At 46.6% G+C, this 14,225-nt stretch overlaps 1 protein-coding gene across 5 annotated transcripts in view; it reads right to left on the bottom strand.

The window, feature by feature from the left end:
• Positions 1 to 4,472: 4,472 nt before the first annotated feature.
• CCDC50 (coiled-coil domain containing 50) overlaps positions 4,473 to 14,225 on the bottom strand; it is a 45,473-nt gene continuing 35,720 nt past the window's right edge. For 2 of the 5 annotated variants that reach the window (XM_055816844.1, XM_055816841.1), the window contains 5 exons: positions 14,098 to 14,142; positions 13,460 to 13,564; positions 12,452 to 12,531; positions 11,324 to 11,421; positions 4,473 to 10,293 (listed from right to left, as the gene is read on the bottom strand). In XM_055816844.1, coding sequence (XP_055672819.1) covers positions 10,274 to 10,293; positions 11,324 to 11,421; positions 12,452 to 12,531; positions 13,460 to 13,564; positions 14,098 to 14,142 — 348 coding nt within the window. In that variant the 3' untranslated portion in view covers positions 4,473 to 10,273. Of the gene's footprint in view, positions 10,294 to 11,323; positions 11,425 to 12,451; positions 12,532 to 13,459; positions 13,565 to 14,097; positions 14,143 to 14,225 lie in introns of all 5 variants that reach the window. The other 3 variants (XM_055816843.1, XM_055816842.1, XM_055816840.1) reach the window with 3 other exon arrangements.

Raw genomic sequence — 14,225 nt, forward strand, 5'->3', positions numbered from 1 at the left:
TTTGGTGACCGATTCAAAATCTGCACAGAGTGATGCTTTGCACACATTAACGTCACGGTGATCAGCACTAACTTCAGTTGTTGTGCCATGTCATACCCGGGGAATAAGATTTAAGGACAAACCCCCCGTCCCCCCGATGCTTCCCTTCTTGCTTAGGTTCATATTGCCTTCATAAACATCCCAGTATCATAGGATTATCTGGTTTTAAATTACTTCATGTTTTCTTTCTGCAAGAGCTTCCGATCCTTTGATTTTTAGGTTTACTAGCTCATTGTGAGCATTTTCTGTTCAAAACTCAGGTGGGTTGGACTGGGTCACAGGGTCCAGTAACCCAGATGGTGAAATCTGCCTGTGTTCCTGAGGAGTTTATCTCATTCTCTCCCAAGTAACACACACTTTATTCGCACATCTGCAATTCAGTAAATTGGAAGAACATTTAAAGAAGACAAAGTTTTCAGCTGAGCAGAAAGTGACTTCCAAATTACAGTGACTGGTCCTGGGGTCTTGTCAGGCAGCATATCCTGATTTCAAACATATTTCTCCTAAGAGCAGCTACCAGTGTCTGTCCACAGAGAAGAAAAGCCACCCCTCCTTGGCTTACCTGCTTCTGACAGGAACCACTGCTGTCAGCCAGAATCCGTGAGGACACAGGTCTCTTCAGAGCTAAAAGTGCAGATGACCAAGAACAGCAGCACTAGGAGGGATCAGCTTTGGTCAGCTGTTTCAGCATCCTTAGGGATGAGGCAAGCTGGCATTAACTTGAACCCTTGCACAGCTGAATTAACTCCTGGCATTAGGAAAGCTGGCTTCAGTTCCAGCAAGCACCAGGAGGACCCAGTCTTCCACTGATACTGGGACATTACAGTTCTCCCTGACAGAGACCTACACCATCCCCATTGCCTGTACTGCTGCTGATGGTCCCTCTTATCCCATGGAGTTGTTAACAGGACACAGCTGCTGTCAGATCTGCAGTTGTGGTCATACTTTGAGCAGCTGTGGTCCTCTCTGCCTCAGGTGCTGCAGTGAGGCATCCCCTTCTCCTGTGGGATAATCCACACTGACTCTCTCCGGCTCCTTGTGGCAACAGGGACAATCCTGTCTCTGCACAGGACTTGTTTCCTATAGCCGAGGACTTTTCCAGTAGGATGAGCTGGCTGGGTCTGCTAGCAGACTAGAAAATTCACTGAGAAACCCTTGTTCTTGATGCCGCCCTTTGCCTTTGGAAAGGAGACTGCAAGCTATCCCTTCCTCCAGACCTGCCTGCGCACTTCATGGTAGGGATGTTCCTGGACATCAACACGCACCCTCAGGCTGGCCTTCAGTGGCTCATCAGTTGTGAGTAACTAACTAGTAAACAAAACCACACAAGTGAAATCCTCAAGTGGGGTTTGTGTCCCTTAACAGACTCGGGACAGTGCGCAGTGTGGTGCCTGGCAGCCAGTGCCAGTGGTGGGAACAAGCCTTGTGTAGCTGGGCATCCCATCCTCTCCCCAAACACCACCTTCTCCTGGTAAATCTCCAACTGTTGTACCAGTAATTGTTAAAACTACAAATCAGCTCTTTTACAGGCTGACTGGGACAAAGCTCATGCTCCCCAAGTACCCTCTGGTGACACGCACGTGCATGACCGTGTCATCACCCTCTGGACACTGCCTGTACCTGAGGAGGATGAAGAGGGGGAGGTAGGCGGTACTGTGGAGCACATTTTGGGTGTGAGTCCATCCCAGCTCCATGCTCAGCCGCGGGGAGGGGATGCTGACGTGCTTCTGCAACACTCACCCGGGCATAAACCCAATCAGTGAGACACAGATATTCCTCTGGCTCATAATTTGGCACTGCATATTGTTTTAATAAAAATGAGACACCATCCAAATGTAAAATAGCCAGGAAAAAAACCTGTCCTGTGACATGGCATTATGCTGTTTATACATAAATAGAAATCATGTGGTCTGGGGGCCCCAGCACCAGCTAGGGGCTAGCTGTGCCTGTGCTTGAAGTGAGTCAGGTGGATTGAGGACGTCTGTTTGGGGGAAAAGGGCACGACAGGGGAGCTATTACTAAGGCAAAAGCAGTGCCAGTGGAAAGGAGACTGTGAAAACTGAGGTGTCCGTGCTCAGAGCTGCTCCTCAGCATCAACAGTGTGAAACAGGAGGCGGCTTTGGCACAGCCGCTTGGGCACTTGTCTTGGGCGCTCTGGGGTCAGAGCAGCACAGACATTCCACGAATGCCCAGCTGCCAGACTCCAGTTCTGTACCTGTTTTAAACTTGGTCTCATTTACTACGTCTCTGTTTTGCCATTAACTGTGTCAGGAATTCTGGCCAGGGTGAAGCAGGATAAAGCTGACGGACTCTGGGCGCTGTTCAAGATCACTGCCTCTGAAAGAACAAATCATGGTGACGGACGTGCTTATCTCTGACCCGAGACAACTGATCAGTGCCAGGAGCTGTCACGTGTTTGCTAGCAGGATGGTGCAAAGAACTGGGATATAAGGGCTGGTTTTGCTCGGCCTTTAGATTGAGAAGGAATAATTTCAGGTATAAACTGGGGTTTCACGTGGCAGAGGGGATGTTCTCCACCTCCAGGCATGCTGCAGCCCACCAGGTCTCTGGGAAATGAACTGGGAATGGTACATATGTAGCATGTGTACTACACCAAGTTGTATATCGGATACCCCAGTTTAGGCTTTGGGTTGCTCTGCAGCCATAGTTTGCCTCGTGAGCAAGAGCATCAGTTCCAGCTAAGAGCCACTCACCAGCATCTGTTACCAATGCAAAGCACGAGCCAGCACAGAGCAGCTCAGTTTAGCTCTGGCTGTCCACCTGGGTGTGAAACGCCATTTACCTGCTGTGTGTAAGCACTCCCAGCCCTGCAGTTCCCTGTCAGCAGGGCTCAGCCTTCCCAAGCCATAAGCACCACTCACTGAAGTCTTTTTGGGCAAGAGCCCCAGTTACACAGCATGGACCCGAGTGGAAGACGAGCATCTGATGGGCACAGACGGCAGCTGCCCCCTGCAGCTCCTACCAGTGCAGGATGGAGCAGCCAAGGGGGCAGTTAGGCCTCTGGGTACCCAGCAATGGTGACTTTAAGCAGCCTCCACTGGCTTACCTTCTTCTCTCACAGGTGGAATATACCTGGGGAACCTCAATCCATCACCAATGGCACAATGGACACCCACCCATATCCATACTTTAAGAGCTGCATGTGACTCGGAAACCCAGACGTCAGCAATTCCTCTGATACAGCAAAAAACCAAGCAAAACAGTCCCCAGGGGCTCTCCAGTGTTCGTTTTGTGGTTCCCACACACAGTCCTCTGTGTGCACATCCCTGCAGCAGGTGAAGGATGCTAGTGAGGGCTCCAGCTGCCCCCCCCTCACCACAGCCTAATGCTGCAAGTGCCAAGGCTGGCATGAAAAAAGCCTTTCAAAGAAAACAGACTGACCCAGCCACATCAAACAAGAGGCTGCAATAATTTGTAAGTTAGCAGAGCCCTCGGCACTTCCAAGTGCCCTGTTTTTACAGCCAGGCTCTTCCACTGCTAGCTATGTCCCAATGTTTTTAATTTTCCGTTTTGCTGATCCCTACCTCCGCTCACTGCTAATACCTAAGGGACTCTGAGATGGAGGTGGTAGGAGATATATACAATGTGAAGGCATCTGAAAGCACTAGGGTAGTGTTGTGACAAAGGCCAAAACTGAGCTCAGGTGGAGTTAGGAGCACTTGCTCCTGCACAGACACAAGCCCCTGGGCAAGGAAAGCCCTCGGCCCATGGAGGGTCAGCCTGGTGCATCCTGTGGTGGGGTGTGAAAGGGCGCTCTGCTCCCCTGTGCCATAGTTACACCTGGCAAGCAGAGAGAAATGAGTAAATAAACACATAAGAAAGGTTTAGCTTGGACTCAAGATCCAGAGTTTACATTTAGAAACTGCCCCTTTATTTTACCATGTTCAGTTATAAACTGAATTCATGGCATGGAAACGGCTTCGTGTCCACTCATGTTTGAGCTGCATGTGGCTGCATCCTCAGCTGATGCCTCTGAAGACATCAGTCAGCCACAGGGTATTTGCCGTGTTTCCTTCTTGCCTTCTGTCCCACCACTGTAGGTGTGAGTTGTTCTTGGGAAGCTTCAAGCAGGCTTTTTTAAAAACTAAAAAGCTATGTTCACAAAAAAGAGAAAAAAGTATCCTACCCTTGCAAATAATTACATTGCTTTATTTTTTCAGTATCACAGTCTCAGGAAATGAAACAGTCCAGATCCTTTCCAAGATATTACACAGCTTTTTTTTCCATCTCTCTGGCCACAAAATAATCAAATTAAATATAAATCTGTTTTGCTACATCTATTACATTGGAAGAACATAATTATTGGTAGAAGCAGCTGAGCTCCAGAAGCCAAGGGTGGAATTCTTGTTTTCGCCTGCTCTTGTATAACCCACTTCAGTGTTTCCAGAAAAGCACACGGAGGGACAGAAGGATGTGGTGGATAACAAAATACAGCGGTTTATTGAACGAAATGGGGAAGGCAATGTTCCCTTTACATTCAATGAGAATTCATGAGTATGAAGCAAAACATGCTATACACACACATGGACATGATACTTTGGGTTAAGTGTCATTCAGAAGTTCTATGCCAAACCCAGTAAAATTATCGAGTGAACAGTCAAAAACAATAAAAAAAAATAGGCTTGCATAGACAGATTATTGTCAGTGTGCAATTTATATTTAAGGATTAGCTGTTGCAATGCAGGGTACACTTGCAGCTCTGAGGAATTTAAGCCTTTGACTAATCCATCTCACCCCATGGCTAACATTTTAGATTCAACAGGCTGAAAGTTTACCCTGAAGAGCTAAATGAGACAACGGCAGTTATTTCTCTGAGACAATTACCTATATTGCAGTGCACAGATGCAGCTGGAGACAGACCGTGGAGTCTACTTAGAGTGAACACTGGTACAGCGGAACTTGTTTACCATGAAGTAGAAAATACACATTTGTGTGTGCCACTGTCTTCTCTGGGACTCTCCAGGAAAAGCCCAAACTGCACAGCTAAGCTTTGCCCTGTGCTACTCAGGGGGAGGAGATGGCTGATGGTATCTCCAGCACAGAAGCTGAGGGCAGTACAGCTCCTCAACACAAAACCTGTCTCCTGCAGCCAGTCCTGGGCATAGCAGTCCGAGCGGCACTTGTATGCAGCACAGCCAGAGCTTCCACAGCAGTGCTGCACAGCCACAAATGTGCTACGGCAAGTGTTTACCTAGTACAGTAAACTGGAATCTCTGTAGGTTTATGCTTGTCCTCTGCAACGTTCAAAAGACAAGCTGCCTGTGGTAAACTTCACGCGAGAGACACCACCGTGCCTCAGCGCTGTATCCCACACCCACCTCCCAAAGCAACTGCAAAACTAAGCACTGAGCACCTTGAGAGAGCAGGGCAAAACCAACTGTGCATCAGCTGGGGACAGATACAGGGCAGACTAAATCTGAGTCACCCCCAGGTGGGAATTCCTGCTGCAGCACTCTCCCTGGCATCACTGCCAGCAGCAGGACAGCAGGGAGCTCCCTTGCTTCGTTTCCTATTGCATCTAATATAGTCCTGCAGCGTCAGCACTGCCCTGAGGAACAGCAGGAGCGATGTGCTCAGGGTGACAGATGCCCAGGAGATTGCTCTGTGTAAGAAGCCACGAGTTTCATGGACTGGCTGTGCTAGATTACAAGAGTGTAAACTAAGTAGGGGAATCCTCACACTGTCTCCAAGTGCTCCCCTTATATATAAATTAGCAATCCACAGTTAGTTTGCATACAGGTTAATATGAATTAAAATAAAAACCTTGATAATAAAAATATATATAATATACACATTGATCAACAAACTGAAAACACTAGAATGTAACAGTGGCTGTAATTTGGCACAAAATAAAAACACACAAAGGTCTAGCACTGTAAAAATAAAAATCCATTTTTTTTTCCCCAAGTAAGAGAATGTTATTAATCCTGATTCAAATCCTGACAGGTGGGAATGCAGAGATATAAAAATACTGTACATACAAGATCCCTTTCACAGAGTGAAGCAGACTGCAGCATTTGTAACTTCTATTCTTCCTCCCCAAGAGGAGAAATTCATGGATGAGACTAACCCCTAAGAGCTGCTATTTTCCCACCCCACTAAGTTCAACACCATGAAGTTCTTTAAAAAATAGATGAGATTAACTTGCTGGATCTATCTGCATGACGACAACTGCTTCTTGCTGCAGGAAGCTGTACAGTCCACATTAAGACAATGTTTCATAGCAAGGTGACTCACATCAGCCTGCTGAAGACATCGAGCATCCCTGCATATAAGGCACGATCACTCCGGTTCGCCTAACCTCTCTTCTGCAAACTGTTGTGCTTCGGACGGAGGTGAGGTGGCGGCGAGAGCTCTTGCTGGTGAGGTGTGCCTACTGTGAAGGTTAGGAGGTGCCAGGATTTCATGGTGATGAATGTTCCACATGGTGCCTGTTGCCTTTTTAATGCACAGAGTTAGAAAGGGATGCAAGAGCTGAATGACCTGGGCAGGGGTCCCAGCAAGTGCTCTGACAAGCTATTAAATCCAGAGCAAACTCATAGGCAAAGCTACTAAAACTTGGCAAGAGAAAACAAGGAAAAAATGAAGTTACTTAAACGCTGTTCTGTCATAAAAAGGAAATGCTGCTCTGATTGTTTCTTTTTTAAAAGATCAACTTTTTTTTTGTGCCTCTTTCCAGGGCCACAGGTGCAAGGTGCTGATTTTGCATCTGGCCTACACAAGCTGCATCTTCTTGACTCTCAGCAGAACCGTGGCTGCTGAGCCCCAAGATGAGTTGGCTCCTTGTTCTTCCATGATCTTAACTCTCATTGACTTCAATGGGACCACGGAATCTCCTTCCAAAAGTGGTTACTAAACATGCAAGTCCAGCTGCAACTTTTGCCTCAGGAAGACTCTCACCTGCATGACAGCCCGAGGCCCACAACATACGTTAGATGAACAATTGCTCTGTTTATACCCCATTTCCTACATGCTTTCCTCAGCTACCATTCCTAGCATTTCTCTCTCTCTCTCGATAGGTGTCAGCCCCTTCTAACAAAACCTTAGGTCCTCCCTTTCTAAAGGGCTATGGAAAAATAAAACAGGAGAAGCACTTACAAGGCCCAGCAAACTAATAAAGGTGAGAGTAAGAATAGAAAAGTACGGTCTAAGGGAGTATATAGAGCACAGCAGCCCACAAAGCATTCAGCATTCCCTGAAGGCATCCAAGGAAGCAGCAGATGCTCCTGGGATCCTTCCCTTGGGCTCTCGTCTCTTGGTGCCATGGCTGGAGAGCTTGGTTGGCCAGAGGAGGCCATTAAGGAGATCCTGCAGCTCTGCAGAGTAGGCACTGAGGTGTTCCACAGACTTTACCCAGCTTCCAAACACAATCAACAAGGAGTTTTCTCTCATAGCATTTCCACTTACTCCCACTGAAGTCAACAACTTGGATACTCCCAAGCATCCCTCCTGAATTAATAGGCTCTCCACATGTCAGCAGGCTCAGGGCCTTCGTGACTTTTTCAATCAGGGTAAGATAGAAGTTACATCAGCCAACTGCAGTGCAAGAAAGCCCGTCACAGCCAGCTAGAGGCCCAGGAAGGGCTGAATTCCTAGCTGGCAATCTCCCCTTGCCTTTTGCAGAGGGTCACCATTTTTCCCCACGCACAATTAGTACAAAGCACATCCACTTTCTGATTTGGCAGGGGCTTTCCCCGTCCAGTTTTTACAAGTGCACCAGATGATACAAGCAGCAGGGCCTGAACTGGGGTGTTTGTAGAAAGTACTAGTTCATAAAACCCCACCAGGCACCCATTTCACAACAGTAAATACTCTGATGGCAATGGAGGGGAAAAACCCACAGGGAAAAAAAAAAATTAAAAAAGAGGCATTTTCAGCAGTAGAAATTTTGACTGTTACATGAAATACAAAAATAAATTTTTACAAAATAAATTCTTTGCAGATGAAGTTGCCACATTGGCCCAAGTTATCAAATAAAAAAGGAAAAAATAGGGTCGATGTGGCTCTTTTTCCAGATCCTTTAAAACAACATTAACACTTCTGAATGGACAGATGGAACAAGAACAGAGAACAAGCAAGGACAGTACAATCTAGCCGCCAGCTGGGATATTTCCTGAGAAGAAGCAGTAAGCAAGCAAGACCTTGCAAGTCACTTAAGGGTTCATGCAGGTGAGCAAGCTCACAGTCTGGAAGCAAGGGTATGCAGCTAGCAGGATGCTTGCCACTGCACAGTCCTATGTTAACAGGATTTTTGGCTAGTGTATGCCTGCAGCAGAGGTCTACCAGTGGTTATACGGCTCTTCAGAGGTAGAGAACTGCTACCAAGAGGCCAGTGGGGTAAGAGATGGATGTTTCTTGAGTTGTTGGTCAAGGCAAGGCATGGGCTTGTGCTGTGGTATTAAACTTGTCCCTGCAACTTCTGTACAAAAAGGAGTTGCCTCTTCCCAGCCATTTGCCTCAGAAACTATTGTGAGCAAGGACAAGAGCTGAAGTTAAAGCCTTACAGCTGCCTTGGGGATTAAATTGTGTATTAGGGGAAGGTGCAGAGTCGTGGTCTCTTCAGATGTCTTGGTGCTCCATGCCAGCACATGCTCTCCACAAAGCTCTAGAGCTGTCAAAGCTCCTTTCCCAGGCAGATCAGTGGTGAGGGCAAGCACAGCCAACAGCAGAACTGCAGCTGCCAGAAGATGACAAAGAACATGGTGGGAGAGCCTCAGTGCTGGGCTGTATGGAAGCTGGGCTGCAGGGGCAAGGTAATCAGGCTTGCTGCCATGAACTGGACTGGCAAATAACTAGCTTGTACTGGCTGAACAGAATCCAAGCCAGTGTCCAGATGCTCAGCTTTGTAGTTTTAAAATGCATGTAAAAAAAAGTGGCAAAAAATTATTAAAAAGACAAAAGAATTGAAATGAGAAGAGGCCAAGGGAAAAGACTACTTGTTTGTGCAAGAGAAGAATGATTTTCAAAGACTGGAGGGAAAAAAAGCCATTGAAGGGCGGGGGGGAGCTGCGGGGCAGGGAAATTAAAATCAATGCATGGGCAGATCTACACAGACAACTTAAACTTGCAGACCATGCTATACCAAGCAATAGTTTTATTCTGACTGGAGTCTGCCTGGGGTGCTGGACGGAGCAGTATAGAGGAGAGGCAATCAGCACAGACATTGTGTGAACTGTTCAGCACTGCCTAGCTCAAAGCTGCCTGTAACTGTAGAGTTTAGATGCAATGCTCAGTGCCTATATGGCCCTCCTTCAGCCTCATGCAGACATATGCAGGTTCAGACACAAGTTACTGTACTCAAGTGCATCAGCAACTGAGCTAGGACTTGCAGTAGTTCCTACTTGGCTCCAGTGAAATTCCTTGGCTTCTGCCATACTGAAGCTCAAAGCAGGTGACCACAGAGGTCCCTTCAGGCATTCAAATTTTTGTATGATTCTTCCCAACCCACAAGTCACAGCTTCAATAACGCCCTAGGATGTCTTAAAAGTCATGCAGACGATGTCTAATTTCAGTTGAAATTATCCTTTAACTGTTCTATCCTAGATCCTGGAGCCAAATGCCCGACTACACATTCTACCCAGATTGCTGGAAACCCTAGAAAGAAACACAGCAGTTATGATATTTTGTTCTCTAGACAATTTCCTCTTCACTAGTCCCAGGTTCTGGCTTTTGCTGCTGTATGTTATGAAGATGCTCTCTCCTTCCCGCAAGTTAGCATGACTGTCAGGTTGACTCAGCTGCCTTAGCCAGCACAGGAAGAAACACATTTCCTCTTATGACTCTCTTTGCTAAGTCATCCTAATACAGAAAGGACTTGTACTTCTGAAGTTCTGCTGCATTGCCATAACCCAACTGATTTCTTGGGTCGTCTTCCCTGTTGTACATGCATCTCTATTTGTTCAAAGCTCCAGCCAAAGCTTAACAATAAAAATAAAAACAAAAAGAAAGCCTCAAAAGAAAGTAAAAGGGAGCTGTTAAGTCAGCTAAATGATTCACATAGCTCGGCAGCGGCTAGATTGTACTGCACTGCTTAAGTCATCACATGAGTAAGACATTGAAACAAACAATGTTACTTAATATGATGACACTTAAAGAGGAGATGTTGGGAGTGGAGGGTGGACCTCTCATTGGGTAAGGAATCAAGAAAGTTGCCTGGCAATTCCAGTAATGTTTGCTACAGAAGAGTCAGTACCAAAGCAAAGGCTAGCACAGTTTACTGCTTCCTACGGGAACCTAGAAAGCAAAACAGAAAGAAAAAAAATCCATAAGGACACATCCAGGTGAAGAAAATACTACATCTTTTACATGTCCTGCCCTCTTGAATGTCTAAGTGACTTCCTGGGTACTGGTAAAGTCAAATGCCAAAATGGGAACCATATGTTGCATGACTCAAGCAAAAGGAAGGAGAGGTCCACCAGGCAGGCAGACATTCGCATTTCTTCTAGGCTGTGACTGGTGCTGCAGCCACAATGCACAGTCTCACTACAGAAAGTGGAATGCACACTGGGCTAACAGACTCTATACAAAGTGTCATCAACTTTCCAGCTTGTTTGATGAAAACAGAACACACAAGTTTCCCAAACTTTAAGTTTTGGGAAGTGTCCACATTTAAGTCACAAGCAGTAGAGCTGGAAGAAATCTGAGCAATTGAGTCGAACTCTTGACTGCCCCTTTCCTCCCCCAGAGACTCCATCTACAGATAACTCAGACAATTGGTATTCAGATTTTAAAAACTGGGGGGCACAAGCCTAACCGCACTGCTCTTGTGCCAAGTGATTTCAGGAAACAAGCCAACAAAGCAGTGCTGAGATGCTACAAGAACAGAACAAGCCTGTTCTCGGGACAAGCTTCTGTCTGATCATCCCATCCACCCACCAGACGGGTGCTACTGCAAGGTTTTGTCTTGTATTGGATTGTTTGATACTAGCACATCACCCAAAATCCATCATGTCATTGTCTTCATGTTATTTCTCCTTCATTTGCTGCCTGAATTTACAGTCATTCATCATTAAGAGATCACGGAGGACACGCAGAAAGCAGTTTGACAAAAAAGGCAAACCAACTTTTTAGTGTCTCAGCCTGCAACGGTGCTCAGCAAATACAACTCTAACACTGACTAGCATCACCTGCCTGCTTGGGCAGTAATATCCATTCCTCCTCACCATCAGCATCCCTTCCAAACATCCTGTCCTGCAGGCTGCTCATTTGAGAAAAGCAGCCCACAATAACCCAAGTGCTGGGGCAACCATGGGCTTGATCCTACCTTTAGGAGAGTGCTCAGCTTTGGGGATCTGGCGCAAGGGGCTGGGCTGGCTTGTGTAATACCGAGTGTGTTCAAAGTCATCGAGAGGAGGCTGTGACCTGCTAAGCACAGTGAAAAAGAAGTGTTGGGAAAAAAAACTCAAAGGGATAACCGCATGGCAAAAGCAACATCTCTGCCACCTGGTCTGTTCCCTGACAGTTTGATGCAAGCCATGTCTGGCCCAGACTTTCTACCTGCACACCAGCTCCTCCGAGCACAGACTGTTACTGTTTCTGTGGCAAGAAATGCACAGTATTTACTACTTCTCATGCACCACTTTCTTTTAATACTGGTTTCAAGTTGTCAGGGAATAAAAATCTCCATCATGAAGCTTGATGCAAACTTCATGCAAAAGAGCAACATTCTAAAGTGTTTAATGGTTGCCAGTTTTAACCCCAGAGTATTTTAATATGATCTCCCTCAGTCAGTCTCCACCTGCACACAGATTTGTTGTTGATTTTGCAAATTCGACAAGAATTTCTAGGCTCATATCTGGATTGGAAGTCAAAGCCACAGGGGTCACTTCCAGGGTTCACTCCCTCATGAGAAGCATCAGGCCAGGATACCAAACGATTCAGAAGCAGCACTGGGCTACAGCACATTCCCATCAGCTCTGGGATGAGGCACCCCAAAGCACAATGTATTTGCTTACGGAGGGGTGTCCACACACGGCAGTGGGAGCAGTGTACAGGTCTAACTGGGACCAAGGGAGCAGCTGTGCAAATGCATTGTGATTACTCCTTGCTGCCCAGAGATGACATTTTGTTTGACATCCCTAGAAGCTCTTTAACCCGCTCAATGTTTCTCTGCCATTTAACAAATGTCACTGCACAAGCTCATCAATCTCTGTCAGCGCCAGGCAGGGAGACCAATATGGACAAATGCCACAAGCACAGCAAGTGACACATGTCTCCAAACACTACATGAGCTCTGTGCTTTCCGTCTCTTTTTGGTGCTAAAACCTCTGCTCTCTACCAAATCCCTTGTAAGTGGGTCAGGCTGGTCGCCCCACAACTCCTCCCGAAGACTCTGCTTCTAAGCAGCTTCCCGATTGCATTTCCCCATTCTTACCAGCCAATTCAAGCTCACCTTGAAGACCTGTCTCCTTTGTGCCGCTGAGTTTCAGGCCCTTCTCTTGACCTTGAGCGTGTAGACTCGCTTGCATCATGCTGATGGGAAGAAGGGAAAGCAGCTCACCTGTGTGCCTTGCAAGACACCAGGCTGCCACAGCTCCATGCAGTCCCTTCATGCTCAGTTTATACACACAACTAACTACAGCCAACTACACGTGAACGGCAGTATTGGGACTAGTCTCCAGTAAATGAAACCCAGCCTTGCTGAGCCAAACTCAGTTTTTGCTCTAAATATGAGACAGTGCTGGGGGATTCATCCTGAAGTTGGGGTCAAATGCAGTCAGTGTGTAATGACTGTACACGAGACTGGGCTGAGTATGAGGAACCAGCTGCACACAGCTGTGCTCCTGCAACCACTCAAAGAGGCTGAAAACATCAGAGCTACCTCCAACTGGCCCCAAGATTAACACAACATCCCCTTAATCACCTTACCAGTGCAGACCTTGAAATCTGTTTCCTTTCATGTCCTACATCATCTAGCCAAGCCTCTGTAATATTACTCATACAAAAATCTAGGTTCGATACACTCAATATTTTTCATTATAGAGCCAATTCTATTATGAAGCAGAGTGAAAACCAGAGCAGCTGTGCTGTCCTTATACCTGTGGTACACAAACAGAACCAAGTACTGCTTTTATTGCTACAGTCAGGATTACAGCAAAGGGAAGTTCCTAACCAGGAGGACTGACAGTGCTTGAGGGAGGCCACAAGGTGCTGTGATGTCCAGTGCCAACCCCCAAGGCCAGAGCCCAAGCCTTACTTTCCTTGAGGCTAAAGCCAAAGAGCATCTAACCAAGTAGGTGGCTCCAAGAGACTTGGGAAGAAGGTCAATAACAGGCAGCAAGATCCTTTGGATGCAAGAGTCTAAATCATTCCTTTCGCTCTCACTGCACACTCTCACCACCCTCTGGAAATGGGAATAACATTATAGCACTTCATTTGTGGTGCCTGATGTTTGACATACCTTCCAGTCTTGATCATGCCTCCTCCTGTCAAAGGAAGACTTTTCTCTCTCCTTCCCTTTCTTGAAAGCCTTTTTCTCCTCAGCCATCAAGAGTCGGGCAATTTCCTAGAAGGGAAAATACAGACAGCATGCCAGATGGCTTCACTGCTCTTGTGGGTTTGAGTTATTTAAGTCCTTTCCTATGGCCAGCTACTGAATAGGAAGGGTGCAAAACCTGGATTTCACCCACCGGTGATCAGAAATCAAGTGAAAGGGCAGAATTAAGACTGACTACATGCAGCATGCCCAGTGGATCCCTGATTTGCCAGAACTGTGCTTGCAGAGCCTTTCTGCCTTTTACTCCTTTTCCTTCAATGGTGGGGGGTTCATCTTGCAGCATCTCCAATAGTCTGTTACAAGAGATGCTCATACACAGCCATAAACTTCCTTCCTCTGCCACGGTTGCAACAGGCAACGCAACCCCCTGCTCGGCCAGCCTGAGCATACACATGAAAACCAGCTAGAAACAAACTCCACCAGGGCCTTGAGCTTTCCCTAACAAGGAGGGAAATGAACAACCAGAGGGTCAGAGGGGACAAGTGGTGTTTAGCAATTTCCACAAGTAAAGGAATACCACAAACATTTCACTTCTTCCTCACCTCATCTTGGGCTACTTGAGCTGCTTTCTGATCTTCCTCATTAGCCTGGAGAGGAAAAAAAAAAAAAAAAAAAGGTGGGGGCCAGACAAGACACAGATACAGAAGAGTAACACCTCTGAATTATTCAT

The sequence above is a fragment of the Falco peregrinus genome, chromosome 12 (assembly GCF_023634155.1).
Source record: "Falco peregrinus isolate bFalPer1 chromosome 12, bFalPer1.pri, whole genome shotgun sequence".
NCBI classification, from domain to species: domain Eukaryota; kingdom Metazoa; phylum Chordata; class Aves; order Falconiformes; family Falconidae; genus Falco; species Falco peregrinus.